At 55.7% G+C, this 17,304-nt stretch overlaps 3 protein-coding genes across 7 annotated transcripts in view; 1 reads left to right on the top strand and 2 right to left on the bottom strand.

The window, feature by feature from the left end:
• The window catches only part of LOC133751906 (protein HIRA), a 99,330-nt gene extending 96,284 nt beyond the window's left edge, over nt 1-3,046 (bottom strand). The window contains exon 1 of the mRNA XM_062182114.1: nt 2,943-3,046. Coding sequence (XP_062038098.1) covers nt 2,943-2,979 — 37 coding nt within the window. The 5' untranslated portion in view covers nt 2,980-3,046. The remainder of the gene's footprint in view (nt 1-2,942) is intronic.
• A 946-nt stretch (nt 3,047-3,992) lies between these two features.
• On the top strand, nt 3,993-7,934 carry MRPL40 (mitochondrial ribosomal protein L40). Its single transcript, XM_062182547.1, has 4 exons — nt 3,993-4,077; nt 4,462-4,545; nt 6,441-6,599; nt 7,498-7,934. The coding sequence occupies exons 1-4, from the start codon at nt 4,016-4,018 to the stop codon at nt 7,820-7,822; spliced, it is 630 nt and encodes a 209-aa protein (XP_062038531.1). The 5' UTR covers nt 3,993-4,015; the 3' UTR covers nt 7,823-7,934.
• A 2,979-nt stretch (nt 7,935-10,913) lies between these two features.
• Nucleotides 10,914-17,304, bottom strand: C23H22orf39 (chromosome 23 C22orf39 homolog). Of its 5 annotated transcripts, XR_009864885.1 has the most exons (5): nt 17,173-17,304; nt 16,904-17,071; nt 14,097-14,440; nt 13,447-13,543; nt 11,981-12,066 (listed from the first exon to the last, which is right to left on the bottom strand). XR_009864885.1 is itself a non-coding variant. In XM_062182409.1 (3 exons), the coding sequence occupies exons 1-3, from the start codon at nt 17,197-17,199 to the stop codon at nt 11,908-11,910; spliced, it is 354 nt and encodes a 117-aa protein (XP_062038393.1). In that variant the 5' UTR covers nt 17,200-17,304; the 3' UTR covers nt 10,914-11,907. The 5 variants fall into 5 exon arrangements, 2 of the variants coding, with proteins under 2 accessions (XP_062038393.1, XP_062038394.1); XR_009864886.1 differs by lacking the exon at nt 13,447-13,543 and having other exon boundaries at nt 12,011-12,066; XR_009864884.1 differs by lacking the exon at nt 11,981-12,066 and having other exon boundaries at nt 12,073-13,543.

The following is a 17,304-nucleotide window of genomic DNA, read 5'->3' as shown; positions in this document are numbered from 1 at the left end:
AAAGACCAGTGATGGCAGAGCCGTAAACCTCACGATATTTTCTAAACACACAAAGTATATTTTTCTTTTTTTTTTTAATAAAGATTTTTAAATTATTTATCTGAAAGTCAGAATCAGAGAGAACAGGAGAGACACAGAGAGAGCGATCTTCCATCCGCTGATTCACTCCCCAAATGGCCACATGGTTGGGGCTGGGCCAGGCTGAAGCCAGGAGCCAAGAACTTCATCCGGGTCTCCATGTCGGTGCAGGGGCCCAAGTGCTTGGGCCATCCTCCGTGCTCTCCCAGGTGCATTAGCAGGGAACTGGGTCAGGACTCAAACTGGCACCTATATGCAAATAGCAGCTTAACCCACTACACCCCAGTGCTGGTCCCACAAACTACATTTTTCTATGAACTCTAAAACCCAGCTGCTTTAATTTCTTCATGTCAATATATGATGTTAACCTAACTTGAAATGAAGCTTACTTTGGCCATTCCTAAATGAAAATATATAAAGACCACTACAGGGTGAGCATTTGATGCAGTAGTTACGTCACTGCTTGGGATACCTGAATCCCAAATGTAAGTGCCTGGTTTGGGTCTGAGCTCTGTGGTTTCTGATTCAGCTTCCTGTTGGTGCATACCCTGGGAGGCAGCAAATGACAGCTCACGTACCCGAGTCCCTGGGGCTGGTGTTGGGGCATGGCAGGTAAAGAAGCCACCTGTGACGCTGGCATCCCATATGGGCACCAGTTCTCATCTGGGCATTGCTAGCAGAGGGCACTGGCAATGGCAATGTCTGGAGATACACTTTTTTTAATTTTTAAGAATTTATTTCTTTACTTGACAGAGAGAGAGACTGATCTTCTATCTGCTGGTTTACTCCACAAATGCCTGCAATGGCTGGGGCTGGGCTATGCCAAAACAAGTGAGGTTTCAGCGGCCACTACCTCCCACACTGGCTTCTGGCTAAGCAGCCTCTGTTCCCAGCGTCACCCACCAGTCACTACTGGTAGTGAGCCCAGCCAGCATCACTGCTGCCTGGAGAGCAGTAATGACCCCACAGTGCTCTCGAAGACCCCACTGGACAGACCAAGGTTGACATCAGAGGACAGCAAAGCTGGGCACTGGACCTCACAGTTAGACACCAGTTAAGGCACCCGGGTCCCTGGCCTGGGTTTGATTCCTGCCTCTGGCTTCTGACTCCAGCTTCCTGCAAGGCAGACCCTGCTAGGCAGGTAGTGGCAACAGCTCAAGTAACTGGGCTCCTGCTATCAGTGGGGTAGACCTGGGTTGTGTTTGCAGTTTCTGGTTTTGGCCTCTGTCCACCCCGTCTGTTGTGGGCATTTGGGAGTGAACCAACAGATGAGAAGGTGGACCGTACAAACTGATTTAAAGGAAGCATTATAAAATAAAAATCTCTCCAGATCTTCACTTACAAAGCAAACTAGGTCATTAATACAATGTCTCCTTTCCCGATCACAGGCACTATAATGTAGAGTTGCAACACCTGCTCAGTTCTCCAGGGAAAGATCTGCACTCCACATATCAGGAAACGCTCCAGGAGATCAACACGAGATATGAAACTAAAGCTCAGGGTTCTGGCTTTCTCGCAGATAACCCACTTGGGTCTCCATAAGTTATGGAAACCTCAACTTTCATACGTTTTTAGCCAACAGTTATCATATACTCATAATACGCAGGGAATATGAGGGGTGGGGTGGGGGGAAGTGAGGCAGTTCCTGCCCCAGGGGTGGGGTGGGATATATACAGAGTCCACCCACAACTTCCACAAGGCAGAGTAAGAGGGGCAGCGACAAGGAACATGTAGGATAACTCAGCAGGAATGGTTTCAAAAGGTAAAGGTGACCTCATCTGGGCCCTGAAAAATAGGTGAGACATCACACTAAAAAAAAAAGAAAGAACAACAAAAACAGCAGGCCAGAGCACTTCTCACGGACAGAACACAGCCGGCTGCTCTGTTCCCTGCAGTTGCACCCACAGAGAGCACAGTGGCATCAAGCTCAAAACGAAAAAGTTACATGTACGCAAAGGGCAAAAGTATCTTCTTGCTAGAAAAGAAAACTGTAGCTCCCTCTCCAGCCTCGCTGCTGCAGACCAAGGTGATGAACTGAGGCAAGCAGCAGAGTGAACTGGGGGGTGGGGGGGTGGGGTGTTACAGGGCCACAGCCCCACGGAGCGGGGAGTGCTTTATGGCTGTCAGCAGAGGGGTGACGGTGCGCTGCGGCTCGGGCTGGGTCCCCTCCTCTCCAAGAGCAGCCAAGAGCAACTCCTGCAAGGAGCTGTGTCGGCAAAGGCACAACTAGGACAGAACTGCCGGCCATCGCTCGCTTCCATCACTCCACGGAGCGGGAGGAGCCCATTCCTCCGGGCTGTGCGCTGGCGCCGCGACCACAGCCCACCCCCCAGCACACACCTGTGCCCCCGCCCGCCCCACGGCCACCCTGTTGCGCCGGCTCTGGGGGGATGTCAGCCTCGGAGCCCTCCCGGTCCGGAACCACAGCCCCCACCCCCACCCCCGGCTGCGGGCACTGTCGCCAGCGCCAGGCCTCGGCCGAGGGGCGCCAACAGCCCCTTCCTGCAGCTCTGAGATCTCCACCCGCCACCCGAAGGCCGTCCGAGCACGTCCTGGCCGAAGCAGACGAAGCCGCCAGGGGCTGCAGGCCCCCGGGCCCAGCTCGCAGCTGGCCAGGCCGCGGCCGGACCGCGGGCGGCGGGCGGGCGGCGCACGGAGGGCCAGGCTCGGAGCACGTGCCCCGGCGCGCCGGCTCCCTCGCGCCCGGGACAAAGTCCGCCCGCGCCGGCTCGGAGGCTCGGGCACCGGGCACGGGGCGTCGGAGGGGGTCGCGATGGGCAGGGCCCGCGCGCCGCGCCCCGACCTGACACCGAGCCCCCCGGCAGGACTCCAGGCCGGCCCCCGCGACCCCCGCGCGCACTCACCATTGTGGTTGACCCAGGTCGGCTTCAGGAGCTTCATTGTTCGGCCGCCGCCGCCGCCGGGCTGTGGCGAGAGCCGCGTCCCTCAGCGCGCCCGGGCCATGGAGCCGCCGCCGCCGCCGCCGCCGCTGCCCCCCGCGCCGCCCGCCCTCCGGCCGCCGCCCGCCCCACGCCCTCAGCGCCGCCGCGCCATCGCCGGCCCGCGCCCCCCGCCGCCGCCACAGGCGCCCCCCGCGCTCGGCCGCCGCCGCCGCCACCACAGCCGCATCCCCTGCGCCGCTCCTCCTCCGGCGGCTCCCGGGCAACGCCGGAAGTCACGGCGCGCACCTGCCAAATCGCCTCGGCGGGAAACTGCTCCCCACGCGGCCGCGGCCGCCCCGGGGCTCCCGGGCGGCGCAGGGCGGCTGCGACGCGGGGCCGGGCCGGGGCGCGGCCGCCGCCTGGGGAGGCGCTCGGGTCGGGCCGGCGGCCCGGACTGGACGAGCGGGGCCGGCTCGGCACGGGCCGCCGCCTGGCCCCGAGCCTAGCTCGCCGGGTCCGCGAACTTTAGTCCCCCATCAACACGCGACACCGAGCAAGTCGCCCGTTGCGGGCCTCGCGCCCGCCGCCTCAGAAGGCGACTGGGGCCTCGGGCTCGAGCAAATGCAAGGACGAGAGTCGGTGCCCGGGAGGGTGGCCGGGAGGCGGAGGCGGGCGCGTTTATTTGGAAGATCGGGCAGCGTGTTCGTGGACGTGGACACTTAGATCCGGGCGAGCAGAGCCACCTGGCTGCCGCGCTGGGAGCCCAGGACCAGCGTTGGGGGGCTCCCGCTCCCGCTGTCACAGCCGCGGGGGCGGACTCGCGGCGTGGGGCGGAGGCGGAAGCGAGGGCTCGGCGCGCGCGCGGCGGCGCGGCCCGGGCGCCCGGGGTGGGGCCGCGGCCGGGGCCGGGGCGGGGCCTATCGCAGCCCAGCCCTCCTCCGGCCGGAACGCGGGAATGCGGGGCGGCGCGCCGGCCGGACCGCTGCCTGTGGCACCGCAGGCCGGACCCCCGAGAGGCGCGCGCCCGGAAGTGGCCCGGAGAGGGCAGGAGGGGCATGGCCGCCGCCGCCGCCGCGGCGCTGCGTAGGGCCGCGCGGGCTCTGTGCCCGCCGAGCGGGTGAGGGCGGACCCCCGCCGGGACTCGGGGCTCCTGGGGCGTGTGTCTGTGCGTTCGGGGTGGGGGCCGGGGGTCCTCTGCGGCGGCCGCCCGTCCGGGGCCTCGCCTGGCTCTCTGTCCCCGCCGCTCTTTCCCGGGACGTGCCGGGGATGAGCCAGCTGACCGTGCGTGTTGTGCGGGGGAAGTCCCTGCCCGAGTGCCCTGGGGCGTCGGCGGGAGACTTTGAGAAGCCGCCCCCCTTAGCCACGTGGACCTTGCTGTCAGAGCCGGTGTTTACAGCTGCCGCAGGTTGGGCGGCCGCGGCACCTGCGTTTGTGTTCCTGTATGGGGGGCGGGGGGGCGGTAGGGAATCAGGTATTGATGCACACTGTGGTCTTTTTTCAGGCCCCTGGGAGTCTGGCGGACCCAGATTCGAGACACCCACCAGCGGGCTTCTTTGTTTTCTTTCTGGGAGCTCCTTCCCACGAGGTAAACCTCAGCTTCTGGCCTTTTTGAGTGAGGGTCCCGCCAAGGCAAACATTGGCACGTGGCCCGAATAAAGCAGACTAACGGCCTGCTGTGTTTTCTAGGGTAAAACTTAGGCGGATGCCTTCCTGAGTTGCCGACATTCTTTGGACCCTACCTTGCTGTGTTAAAAAAAAAAAAAAATGAAAGCGTTTAAGCGTGGCTTATATCTCAATTTGCATTAAACACACAGGGATCTGCAGTGTTTGAAAGGACACAGCTTGAATCTGACCTTGAGCCGCCTTCTCCTGCCATCCTGATCATGGCTGGCAGTGGGGTGTGAAGGTTCAATGTATTCCCACCCGGGATTCTGGATGCTTTTCTTAGAGACTTGATTCAGTTGCTCTGGGTGCGCGAGGATTGGCTACTGTGATGAGGAACTATTTAATTTTTTTTTTTTTTGACAGGCAGAGTGGACAGTGAGAGAGAGACAGAGAGAAAGGTCTTCCTTTTGCTGTTGGTTCACCCTCCAATGGCCGGCGCACCGCGCTGATCCGATGGCAGGAGCCAGGTGCTTCTCCTGGTCTCCCATGGGGTGCAGGGCCCAAGGACATGGGCCATCCTCCACTGCACTCCCTGGCCACAGCAGAGAGCTGGCCTGGAAGAGGAGCAACCGGGACAGGATCCGGTGTCCCGACCGGGACTAGAACCCAGTGTGCCGGCGCCGCAAGGCGGAGGATTAGCCTAGTGAGCCGCGGCTCCGGCTGTGATGAGGAACTATTAAGAAGGTTGTGTTCCTCAGAGTCAGTTGGATTTTTGGCCAATGCTCTAGGATGTGAAATGTGTTAAGACATCCCCCAAAATAAATAAAGACTGCACTGCCTCTTTTGAGTCTGAGACCAGCTTCATAACTTGCAAGTCCATATAAAAATGACTAATGAGCTTCTAAAACATCAGGTTGATAGTTTTCAGCGGAGGCCTGAGGCACACCTGAATCCCAGCACTGGAGAGGAACACTCCCCTTCTCCTGGAGTTGATGAGGCCCAGGCGGGTCTCACACAGACACCCGGGTAGAAGCCTGAGCTCCTGGCCCAGGAGGAGAACTCGGTACAAGACTGGGGTACCTGCAGGCCTGCATTGCGTCCTAGTGGGTGAAACCACCACCTGCAGCACTGGCCTCCCACATGGGTACCGGTTTGCATCCCAGCTGCTCCAGTTCCAATCCAGCTCCCTGCTAATGCACCTGGGAGAACAGTGGAGAACTACCCAAGTCCTTGGGCCCCTGCACCCACATGGGAGACCCGGAGGAAGCTCCTTGCTCTTGGCTTCTGCTTGGCCTGGCCCTGGCTGTTGCAGCTATTTGGGGAGTGAACAGCAGATTGGAGATATTCTCTCTCTCTCTCTCTCTCCCTCCCTCCCTCCCTCCCCTTCTCTCCCCCTCTCTCCCCCTCTCCCCCTCTCTCTCTCCCTCTCAATCTGGAAGTCTGCTTTTCAAATACATAATTTTTTTTTAAGAATTATTTATTTGAAAGAGTTACAGAGAGAGGTAGAGACAGAGAGAGGTCTTCCATCTGCTTGTTCACTCCCCAGATGGCTGCAATGGCTGGAGCTGTGCCAATCCGGAGCCAGGAGCTTCCTCTGGGTCTCCTACATGGGTGCAGGGGCCCAAGGACTTGGGCCATCTTCTACTGCTTTCCCAGGCCACAGCAGAGAGCTGGATAGGAAGAGGAGCAGCCAGGACTAGAACCAGTGCCTATATGGGATGCCAGCATTTCAGGCCAGGGCTTTAACCCGCTGCGCCACAGCACAGGTCCCTCAAATAATCTTAAAAGAGATTGGGACACTTCATTGAGCACATCTCTGGGTGTGTTCACGAGACAGAAGAGAAAACTGTTTAATACTCACTTCCCACCTATCAGGGCGGAACCTCTGCGAAAGAAGAAGAAAGTTGATCCCAAAAAAGACCAGGCAGTAAAGGAACGCTTGAAAAAGAGGATCCGGAAGCTGGAAAAAGCTACCCAAGAGCTGATTCCCATTGAAGACTTTATCACCCCTGTGAAGCTGTTGGATAAAGCCAGGTAGGGGTCCTCCATACAGATGAAGTTTCATTTTTGGGTGGTTGTGTCTGCACATCACACCTGTGTTGGGAATGGGTTGACTTGCCCCAGCCTGAGTGCACTTATCCTTGACCCTGCCTTTTTTGGGGGCTCAAGGGAGCTTTCCTGGGTGGTCGTCTTGAATGGCTTACAGGTGGGAAAGAGTCCCAGCCAACTCTGACAAGTCCCGGGCAGATGTTGAGCGTGTTTGGGCCCGCACTGCTCTGGGGTTCCTTGGGCTTCTTGCTCTTCTGCACAAGGAGTCTTGGCTGGGACTGGTGACTTGGCCTTGGGGTCTGCCTGCCTGCAGCCCTTGCTCCCTTCAGACAGTAGGAAGCCCAGGGCCTCTGTGTTTGTTACACAGATGCTCACCCCTGGTATGTGTTGTGGCGCTGGTGAGCAGCTCTTGCCGCCCTCTTGAAATTGTGTGCAGTTGATCAGTCAGCACCTCGCCTTCAAGGGGGAAACGACACGGGCCTTCAGGCCTGCTCAGTTCCCTCCAGAGTCACCCCTGGCCAAAGGTCCTTGCCTGGGCAGAGCAAGGGCTCCCAGTCTCCTTGGAGTGTTTGCTTCTTCCTCACAGTGGACAGCGAATGATGTGGGCCCCCAGTGTTGGCCGTGGCTGCTGCCACATTCAACATTGACACTGCCTGATTTATCCAGGACTTCCACTTTTCGTCCCTGAGTCCTGCTCGTGCCTGGCTGGGCCCAGCTGGATCCTAGGCAGTCCACAGACAGCCTTGCCAGCAAAGTGAGCACACACGCATGTGCACATGCTGGGTCCTAGGCTGTCCACAGACAACCTTGCCAGCAAAGTGAGTGCACACAACACACACACACACACCCCCGGCTTCATCCCCCTGGACTTGTGTGCTTGCAGACAACGGCCGCAGGTGGAGCTGTCATTTGAGGAGAGCGAGCGGCGAGCTCTGCTGCTGAAGAGGTGGTCCCTGTACAAGCAGCAAGAGCACGAGAGGGAGAGGGACGCCATCAGGGCCCTGGTGGCAGCCCAGCAGGAGGCCCTGCAGGAGCTGCAGCTCGAGTCCCCGGAGCTCTACAGTGAGGCCATCAAGCGGGACCCTGGCCTGTTCCCCTTTGAGAAGGAAGGGCCACATTACACACCACCAGTCGCCGACTACCAGCCCCCAGAAGGCAGGTACAATGACATTACCAAGGTGTACACACAAGTAGAGTTCAAGAGATAGAGCTGCAGGCAGCTCCAGGCACGTTGCCCCACCCCGGGGTCAGAATGATCTGGTTCCGGGTCTGTTTTCCATAGGATCAGGTGTGCTGCTAATAAAGAAGAGTTCAATCAGACCATCTCTTTGTCTTGTCTTGGAATGAAAACTTAATTCACCTGAGGATGGATGAGGTGAGGGGCTCTCGGCTGGGTCCTCTGCAGGGAACCAGGAAGAGGAAGACAGAGGTGTCAACCACTGCACCCCAGTGGGGAAAAAAAGGAAGATTCCAAATGTGTGATGAGAATGCCACCTCCAGCAGGGAGCACAGAGTGACCCAGAGGAAGGTGGAGGGTGGGCAGAGACGGGTGGGGCCCCCTTTGGGTCTACAGCTGGGGAGAGTGGAGCCACCCAGGCATGTGCTGGCTAACCAAGCTGCTGTGCCCCCCTCCAGGGGTGGTGCAGGGGCCGGCTGGGGTTCAGGGCTCCTGGTCTCTCTGTCCAGAGCTGTTTGTTTGGGATGGTCGGTGGACATGAGGCTGTTGGGGCTGTCGCTGCAAATCCCCCCACAGCTGGGGTGCACCTTCACAACCTGGGCTGGAGCTCCAAGGTCAAGGCACTGGCAGGTTTGGTCACTTTGAAGGCCACCAGAAGAGACCTTGGTCAGCAGGTGACTGCCATCTCTCCTGTCTCTTGGTCTTTGTCTTCATCTGTTATTGTGGCACCTGCCATATCAGCATAGGGTCTATCCTAATGACTTTTTTTTAAGATTTTCTTTATTTATTTGGAAGACAGAGTTACAGAGAAGCAGAGAGAAAGATCTTCCATCCGCTGGGATACTCCCCAAATGGCCATAACAGAGCTGAGCTGATCTGAAGCCAGGAGCTTCTTCCAGGTCTCACGTGAGTGCAGGGGCCAAAGCACTTGGGCCGTCTTCCACTGCTTTCCCAGGCTCCCATGACTTGGTTTTAAATTAGCACTTTAAGGGGCCTACCTCCAAGCAGGTCACATTCTGAGGAACCGGGGCTAGACCTTCAGCCTGTAACAGTAAAAGCCCAGCCTACGGATGGAGCCATTTCCCACAGTGACTTGTCACCCATATAGAAAGGGCTTGATTTCACAGAAGTCAACCAGGGAAACATTCCACCTGAGTAAAAGTTAAATTGTTTTCCTAGTTTGTGGTTCACTACCCCGCCCCCTTTAAAAATTGACTTTTATTTCAAAAGCAAAGACGGAGATCTTCCACCTGCCAGTTCACTCCCCAGATGTCTGCAGCAGCTGAGGTTGGGTCAAGCCTAACGAGGTGTACGTTAACAGGAAGCAGGAATCAGAACCAGAACTGGGACTAGAATCCATTATTCTGATGTGGGATGCAGGCAGCCAGGTAGTGGTGTAACCACCATGTCAAATGCACATGCCTACTCCCATTTTTAAAATTTTTAATTGTAGTAAAGGGGGCTGGTGCTGAGGCACAGCAGGTTAAACTAACACCTGTGACGCCAGCATCCCAAATCAGAGCACCAGTTTGTGCCCTGGCTGCTCTATTTCATTCAGCTGCTTGCTAATACCCCTGGGAAAGCAGCAGCAGAAGACCCAAGTACTTGGGAGACTGGGATGGATGGAGTTACAGGCTCCTTGCTTCAGCCTGACCATTTGGGGAGTGAACCAACAGATGGAAGATGTCTCTCTCTCTCTCTCTCTCTCTCTCACTCTCACTCTCACTCTCACTCTACCTTTCAAATAAATATTTTGTAAAACATTATGAAGTGCCGGTGGTGGTGTCATAGCAGGTTGAGCCACCACCTGCACTGCTGGCATCCCATATGGGCACTGGTTTGAGTCCCAGCTGCTCTACTTCTGATCCAGCTTCCTGCTAATGTGCCTGGAAAAGCAGCAGAGGATGGCCCAAGTGCTTGGGCCCCTGGACACAGGTGGGAGACCCAAATGAAGCTCCTGGCTTCACCCTGGTCCAGCCCCACCATTGTGGCCATTTGGAGAGTAAACCAGCAGATGAAAGACCTCTCTCTCTGTGTAACTCTCTGCCTCTCAAGTAAATAAATCTTAAAAAGTGAAGTGTACATATAATTTACTTCATTTTTAACTGTACAGGACAGTGGTATTAACATCACCACACAGTCATGTGCAGCAAGTGGTTCAGTCCAGGACACACCATGTATGAAACTGTCCTGGGCCCTGTGCTGTGGTGTAGCTGGTTAAGCCACCGCCTGCAATGCTGCCATCACATGTGTGCACCAGTTCATGTCCTGGCTGCTCCACTTATGATCCAGCTACATGCTAATGACCTGAGAAAAACAGCAAAAGATAGCCTAAGTGCTTGGGCCTCCCTTGTGGGAGACCTGGAAAAAGCTCTTGGCTCCTGGCTTTGGCGTGGCCTAACCCTGGAACATTGTGGCCATCTGGAGAGTGAACCAGTAGATAGCAGATTCTCTCTCTCTCCCTCTCTGTAACTCTTTCAAATAAATACATCTTTAAGAAAGGAAAGAAACTGACTGTTCCATGTGTTTAGGCATGTAGGAGGCCACGCCATCAAAGATTTGTGTGAGTATACTCTTGTGATGTTTGCACGATGACAAAACTCCCTAGCTTTCTCAGAGTACATCCCCATTGCTAAGCGATGCATGACTGTATTTTCAGGAATCTCTTCAACACAAAACTGAAACTCTATATCCATTAAACACAAATACTCCAGTTCCCCTTCCCCTAGCCCCTTGTCTCTGATTTTGATAAGTGTCTCGTAGGAGTGGAACTGTAATGTCCAGCTTTTTCCGATGGGCTTATTTAACTGAGCATGGTGTCCTCAGGGTTCACCTTGGTGCTTGTGTCAGAAATTCCTTCCCTTGAAGGGTGCACTGATGGTCCATTGTATGGCGACACCACATCTTATCCATTTGCCGCTGGACACTTGTGATGCTTCAACATTTAGCTCTTGTGAATAACACTGCCTCGAACATGGGTGTACAGCGAGGATCATGGGTGTACAGATATCTCAAGGCTTAGCTTTTGGTTCAAAAGTGAAATTGCTGAATCAATTGGAAATTGTTTTTAATTTTTTGAGGAACCTCCACAGAGGCTGTACCATTTTACATTCCCCCCAACAGTTCCAGTTCCCCCACATCCTCGCGAATACTTATCATATATTTTTTAAAAGATTTATTTATTTGAAAGGCAGTTATAGAGAAGCAGAGGCAGAGAGAGCGAGGAGCGAGCAAGCAAGAGGTCTTCCATCTGCTGGTTCACTCCCCAGATGGCCACAGTGCCTGGAGCTGTCCCAATCCAAAGCCAGGAGCCAGGAGCTTCTTCCAGGTCTCCCACATGGGTCCAGGGGCCCAATGACTTGGACCCTCTTCTACTGCTTTCCCAGGCCATAGTAGAGAACTGGATTGGAAGTGGAGCAGCTGGGACTCAAACCGGTGCCCATATGGGATGCCAGCGCTGCAGGCAGTGGCTTTACCCGCAGAACTGGCCCCGCCCCCATTTTTATTTTTAACAGTAGCCATCCTGATGAGCAGGAGGTAGTATCTCACTGAAGCTCTGATGTTCATTTCCCTAAAGATCCATAGTGTTGAGCATATTTTTTTACATGCCTGTGGGCCATTTGTCCAGCTTTGGAGAAATGCCTGTTCAAGTCCTTTGCCCATTTTTCCATTTTTCTCATGGAGTTTTAGGAGTTCTCTGTATTCTGGTTTTTAATCTCTTACCAGACACATGGTTTTCAAATGTTTCCCTCCATTCTGTGGCTTATCTTTTCATTCTGTTGATACTGTCTTGATGCACAAAGTTTTAAAGTAGGATGAAATCTCATTTGTCTATTTTTCTTTTTAATTACAGTGATCGTGGTGTCATCTCAGGGCAGCTTAGCAAATCCAATGTCATAGGCTTTTCCCGGAATTTTATTCTAAGCGTTTTGTCTTACATTTAGGTTTTTGATCCATTTTGAGTGAATTGCTGTATATGGTTGTTGGTAAGGGCTCAAATGCATTCTGCAGGCAGAGATTGTCTGGCATCAGCCGCCTACCAGACTCCTGTTGATCCATCCTGGAACCCTCATCACACACCTTTAGACCACATTTTTTTTTTTTTTAAGATTTATTTTATTTATTTGAAAGAATTACAGAGGCAAAAGCAGAGAAAGAGATCTTCTGGGGCCTACGCTGTGGCGTAGCAGGTAAAACCATCGCCTGCAGTGCTGATATCCCATATGGGCACTGGTTCGATTCCCGGCTGCTCCACTTCCAATCCAGCTCTCTGGCCTGGGAAAGCAACAGAAGTTGGCCTAAGTCCTTGGGCCCCTGCACCCGTGTGGGAGGCCCAGAAGAAGTTCCTGGATCCTGGCTTCAGATTGGCACAGCTCTGGCCATTGCAGCCAATTGGGGAGTGAACCAGCAGATGGAAGACCTCTCTCTCTGCCTCTCCTTATCTGTGTAATTCTGGCTGTCAAATAAATAAATAATCTTTAAGAAAAAGATTTATTTTACTTATTAGAAAGGCAGAGGCAGAGAGAAAGAAAGATCTTCCAGCCACTGGTTCACTCCCCAGATGGCTACAATGACCAGCGCTGGGCCAGTCTGAAGCCAGGAGCATATTCCAGGTTTCCCACATGGTGGCAGGAGCCCAAGTACTTGGGCCATCTGCTGCTGCTTTCCCAGGGACATTAGCAGACGCTGGATTGTAAGTGGAGCAGCTAAGAAACTGCACTCATGGGACCCTGGGGTTCCAGGCAGCTGCTTAACCCTCTGCGCCACAACACCAGTCCCTACTGTTTACATCTTCCCCCCAAACTACAACAGAAATTCTGAAGGCAACTGTTGTCTTTCTAGATTGCAATCCAAGGGCCTCAATCCCTGTCCAGTAGGCACTTGGATGTGACGGAATGAATCCCGAAATAAATGAACATTGTGTCCAGAGAGGTTAGGAAGGGGGGCAAAATGCAACAGTAGCACCACAGAGGGAGGACCTGAATGTTGATATAAAACAGCAAGAAGCAGAGCACTGCCTAAGGGAGCACACAGCTGCCAACGCTCAGATCTCAATCTCTCAACAGCAGGTGACAGGAAGTGTGGCAGCAGTCAGGGGGACGCCTCACGGATTGGCTCACACTGGCTGGCGCTCCCAGACTTTCCCGAGCTCCCCAGCTGTGGCCCAGGGACCCCAAAGTGCAGTTCCAAGCATCACAGGCAGAGTGCAAAAGTGCAGGGGCCTCCTCCCTGTGCTTTAGAGTGGGTACAGAAATGCCCATTATCAAACCAGCCAGGATGGCTTAGCTGCTTGTGGGCCCTTACGAGCGCACACTCCCCGCACACAGCAGACAGAGGGGCTCGCAGGCAGCCAGAGGAGCACATGAGAGGGAAAGGGAGTCATCGAGGCATGCTCTTCTGAAGGAACAGACTCTTCTGTCCCAGAGAACGAACAGAAGTCGGCGCAGGGATGGGTGTTTCACATTAGCAGTTAAGACACTCAGCCCGCCCCAAAGTGCCCGAGTCCCAGCTTCCCGCTAATGCACATCTTGGGAGGCAGCAGGTGATGGCTCAAGTCCTTGGGTCCTTGCCTGGCTGAGTGTGTGGCTCCTGGTTTCCGCCCCAGCTCAGCCCTGGCCACCGTGGGCACTGACCCAGCACTTGACGTCTCGGTACCCGTCTGGAGGAGGGTGGGCACTTGGCAGTAGCCCGCTAGTCTGGCCTCAGCTTCACCCAGGAAGCCCGCTGGACCATCTTATTAGCAGTAAAACCTCTGTAAGAACAAGAGTTCCTGATGATTTGTATTCATATATTTTAGTAACATCTGCGAGAAAATAAACATGAAACTAACACTGTCAGAGTACAACACTGTTAGGTGCAAAGGACTGAATTTTCAGCTTTTATTGGGAATCCGAGGTGTAAAGCTACTTTCAATACACTAATGCCCAGGGAGGAGATTTTAAAGAAAGGAGACCTAGACCCCACGTCTTGGGCTTGGCTTTCTTAAGCCAAGTGTCTTTTCCATGCAAGGTGCTATGTTCTGGAGTGAAGCACGTTGGTGCAGAGGCACCAGTGGAGCTGAGCAGAATGGGCCGTGCTTTTTGGCCAGCAGCTGGCCACACATGGGAGTCACCAAGCCTGGTGCATGGTAGCCTGTTCCCCAAGGACAGGGAGAGGTGCTCACAGCAGCACCTCTGTTTAGCAACCTCATCCTGACCCACCTACATGGGTCCTCACAGGTCAGGACTCCCCGCCAGGGGTGTGCCTGAGACTCCTAGCCTTGAGGACTGCCATCTCTGGGGGCGGGGATGGGAGGGGCCAGGTACCTGCCACAGTGCTTGGCTTCCTGGAAGCTGTGGGGTGGGTGCACTTGACCTTCAGAGCATTGCAGTGGCAGGAGCCCTGAGGCAGTGAAGAGTGGACAGGTCAGGCTGCCTGCGTCCACTCTGTCTCGAGCCGGGAGGGAGGAGGCAGGACCCACTAGACGGGACTGGTCACAGATCCAATGAAGCCACACTGGCCGAGGGTGGAGGGGCGCCCGTCACTCGTCCTTCTCCTCCTGTGGCAGAGGGAGGTGCCAGTCTGCAGGAGGGCTCTGCCTTGGAGTCCACACCAGGGCGTGCTTCTGTGCGGCCTGGACCCGTGCCCGCTCGCTCTCACAGAGGGATCGCTGTGCAAAAAGACACCCTGGTCACGTCCCCGCACGTGCCCTCATGGGCCCCAAGCACCCTCCCACGGCCCCCGTGCCTCCCTTCTCCTCAGCACCTTTCTGAGCACTGATGGACAAGTAGGGGCATACGGGACCCAGCACTCTGCTGCTCGCCCAGCCTCTTCCACTTAATAGATTCTAGCAAGTGTTCCATGTTCACACACATGAGGGATTTTAAAACATCTGAGTCTCAGGACTCAGTGGCTTCAGTTGCCTTGGTCAAGTCTGGGGCAGGTTCACCTGGGCTGAGGGCCGGGGGCACTGCAGGGGGAAGTGTGGTCGGAAGGGAGTTAGATGAAGCAAAAGACCAGGGGAGTCCCGACCAGAGACACAGGGCTGTGCAACCCAGCAGCTTCTCTGGGCAATGGTCACCCAGCACACACGCAGTGGGAGGGCGTCATGGCCGGGCTGACTCTTGGCACTGTGGGCCCCTGGTGGGTAGGTGGCAGGTGCCAGGCAGGCCTCGTCACACACACGAGTCCATCTATCCACCTGTCTGTCTACATTCAAGCTCTGTTTTTGAATGTTTTTTGCTGTTGTTCTCGTTTACAAAGTGGTAAGCACTGCAAGGGAGGACACGAAAGATTCCCAGACATCCAACCTGGACGTGACAGTGAGCAGCGAGCTTCACCAATAATCAGAAAGTAGTGCTCTCACTGGTGCCCCCCAGGTGGGTGCGCCTCTGCTGAGTAGTCCACTTCTGGCTCTTCTCCCTGAACAATGAACACCTTTCCATGCCCACGCCCAAGGACATGACTCTACCCCGCTGTGTGGAAAAGTTATCTGGTCGAATATCTGCCGGTGGAATTTAGGTCGCTTTCAGTTCCTGTACTGTCAAAAACAGTGGCACAATGCAGACTGTAATGTCCTAACTGTGTAATGTTATCCACTTACCTCCCCCAGGATAAAATCCCAGAAGTTAAGACTACGCCTTTGACATTTGGGCCATCAGAACACCATACACCCCCACCAACACTGTACAAGTAGCCAGGACTAACTAAACCCTATCCACACTGCTGACTTTATGCTGGCCAAAAGCCACTCTCCCTGTCATTTTAACTAGCCTACCTGCCTACATTTGGATTCTTTTTTCAGTCAATTGCTTCTTTGTTTCTTTTGCTCATTTTTTTTCTTAAATTCTGAAATCCACCCAGTTTTCTTACTGGGAGAAAAGTGCTCTTTCAAATACACACACACACACACACACGTTATCCATCTCTCGCCATACAGGCTACAAGCTTTCTCCCTCTTTTGTTTTTTGTTTTGTCACTTAGTGACTGTCATTTCCTTTCCCTCCCTCCCTCCCTCCTTCCCTTCCTGGATTTTCTTATGCGAAAGTCAGATTACAGAATTAGAGAGAGGGCTTCCATCCGTTGGTTCACTCCCCAGCAGGCTACAATGGCCAGAGCCGAGCCAGGTTAAAGCCAGGAGCATCATCCAGGTCTCTCACATGGGTTCAGGGGCCCAAAGATTTGGGCCATCCTCCACTGCTTTCCCAGGCGCATTAGCAGGGAGCTGGACCGGAAGTGGAGCAGCCAGGACTCGAACTAGTGCTCATATGGGGTGCTGGCGCTGCAGATGTCTGTTTAACCTGCTACCCCACAGCCCTTCATTTTCTTTTAAGCAGCAGCTTGGTTTCCGCGTCGGTGTGTCTCAGAATAATCACACAGATTTTCCGTTGGCTCCTCTTCCTTGTTCCCTATTTCCAGTGACCACTGCACCCTAGGGCTTCTCTGCAACCCCTTCCCCACAGAGGCTCCAAGGCACCACTGTATTCTGGACTTCAGCTCGGTGCCTGCTGAATGAACCATCTCCTTACTGCCCTTCTGTAACATGCTCTCCGTATCCCGGCATTGTGCTGGGTTAAGCCGGTATCCCACAGCGTGCGGGGGTTCCAGTCCCAGCTGCTCCACTTCCTATCCAGCTCCCTGCAAATGCGCCTGGGAAAGCCGTGGGACATGGTCCAAGTGCTCGGGCCCCTGCACCCACGTGGGAGACCCGGATGAAGCTCCTGGCTCCGGCCCGGCTCAGCTCTGGCCTCTGTGGCCACTTGGGGGAGTGCACTAGCAGATGGAACGCCTCTGTCTCCGGGTGTTTCTCCCACTCTATCTCTGGCCTTCAAAGATGTAGGTCAGATGATGCTCCCCACTCCCCAGCAGCACACTTCTAGGAGAGAAACTTCCGAACCCTTCGCCTAAGCCCGCCAGGTCCCTGGCGCCTTTGCAACCTCACCCCCACGCCTCTACAGCCCGCTCCCTCCCCGCCCCGGGCCTGGGTTACGCGGTGGGGTACACCGCGCGGCCCTCCCACCGCTGTCTCCGACGCCGTCCGAGGACTTTGCTGGGGGTGTTTCTCCCAAGGCCAGGCCGGGGCGGGGAGGGAGGGAGGGAGGGAGGCCGCCCGGCGCCCGCCCCGCCCGCGCACCTGGGCCTCGGCGCTGCGGCGCTCCTCCCAGGCGCGGCAGCGGGCCAGGTCGCGCCGCCACTGCTCGCAGGACGGCCGCTCGCCGTGGACGTAGTAGTGGTGCAGGAAGTGCCTGGCGCTGCGGCACAGCTTCCACTCGGCGCGGTAGGCTTCACAGGGGCGCGGCGGCTGCGGCGAAGAGGCCAGGCCTCAGCGAGTCCCCCGCCCCGGGAGAGGCCGCCGAGGCCGCCGAGCTCTCCGCGCGTCCCCAACACCCCCACCGCACTCACCTGCCAGCCGCCGCCGCCGTCAGCCATGTCCGGCCACCACCAAATCCCCGCTTCCACCCGTCAGCCAATGAGGCATGAAGCAAGCCGGCGCCGGCTGATGGATGGACAGAAGAGCCAATAACTCCAAGATAC

This window comes from Lepus europaeus, chromosome 23 (assembly GCF_033115175.1).
Source record: "Lepus europaeus isolate LE1 chromosome 23, mLepTim1.pri, whole genome shotgun sequence".
In the NCBI taxonomy this organism is placed as follows: Eukaryota; Metazoa; Chordata; class Mammalia; order Lagomorpha; family Leporidae; genus Lepus; species Lepus europaeus.
Note: the sequence above shows the minus strand (reverse complement) of the source record. Positions and strands in the feature narration are given on the sequence as shown.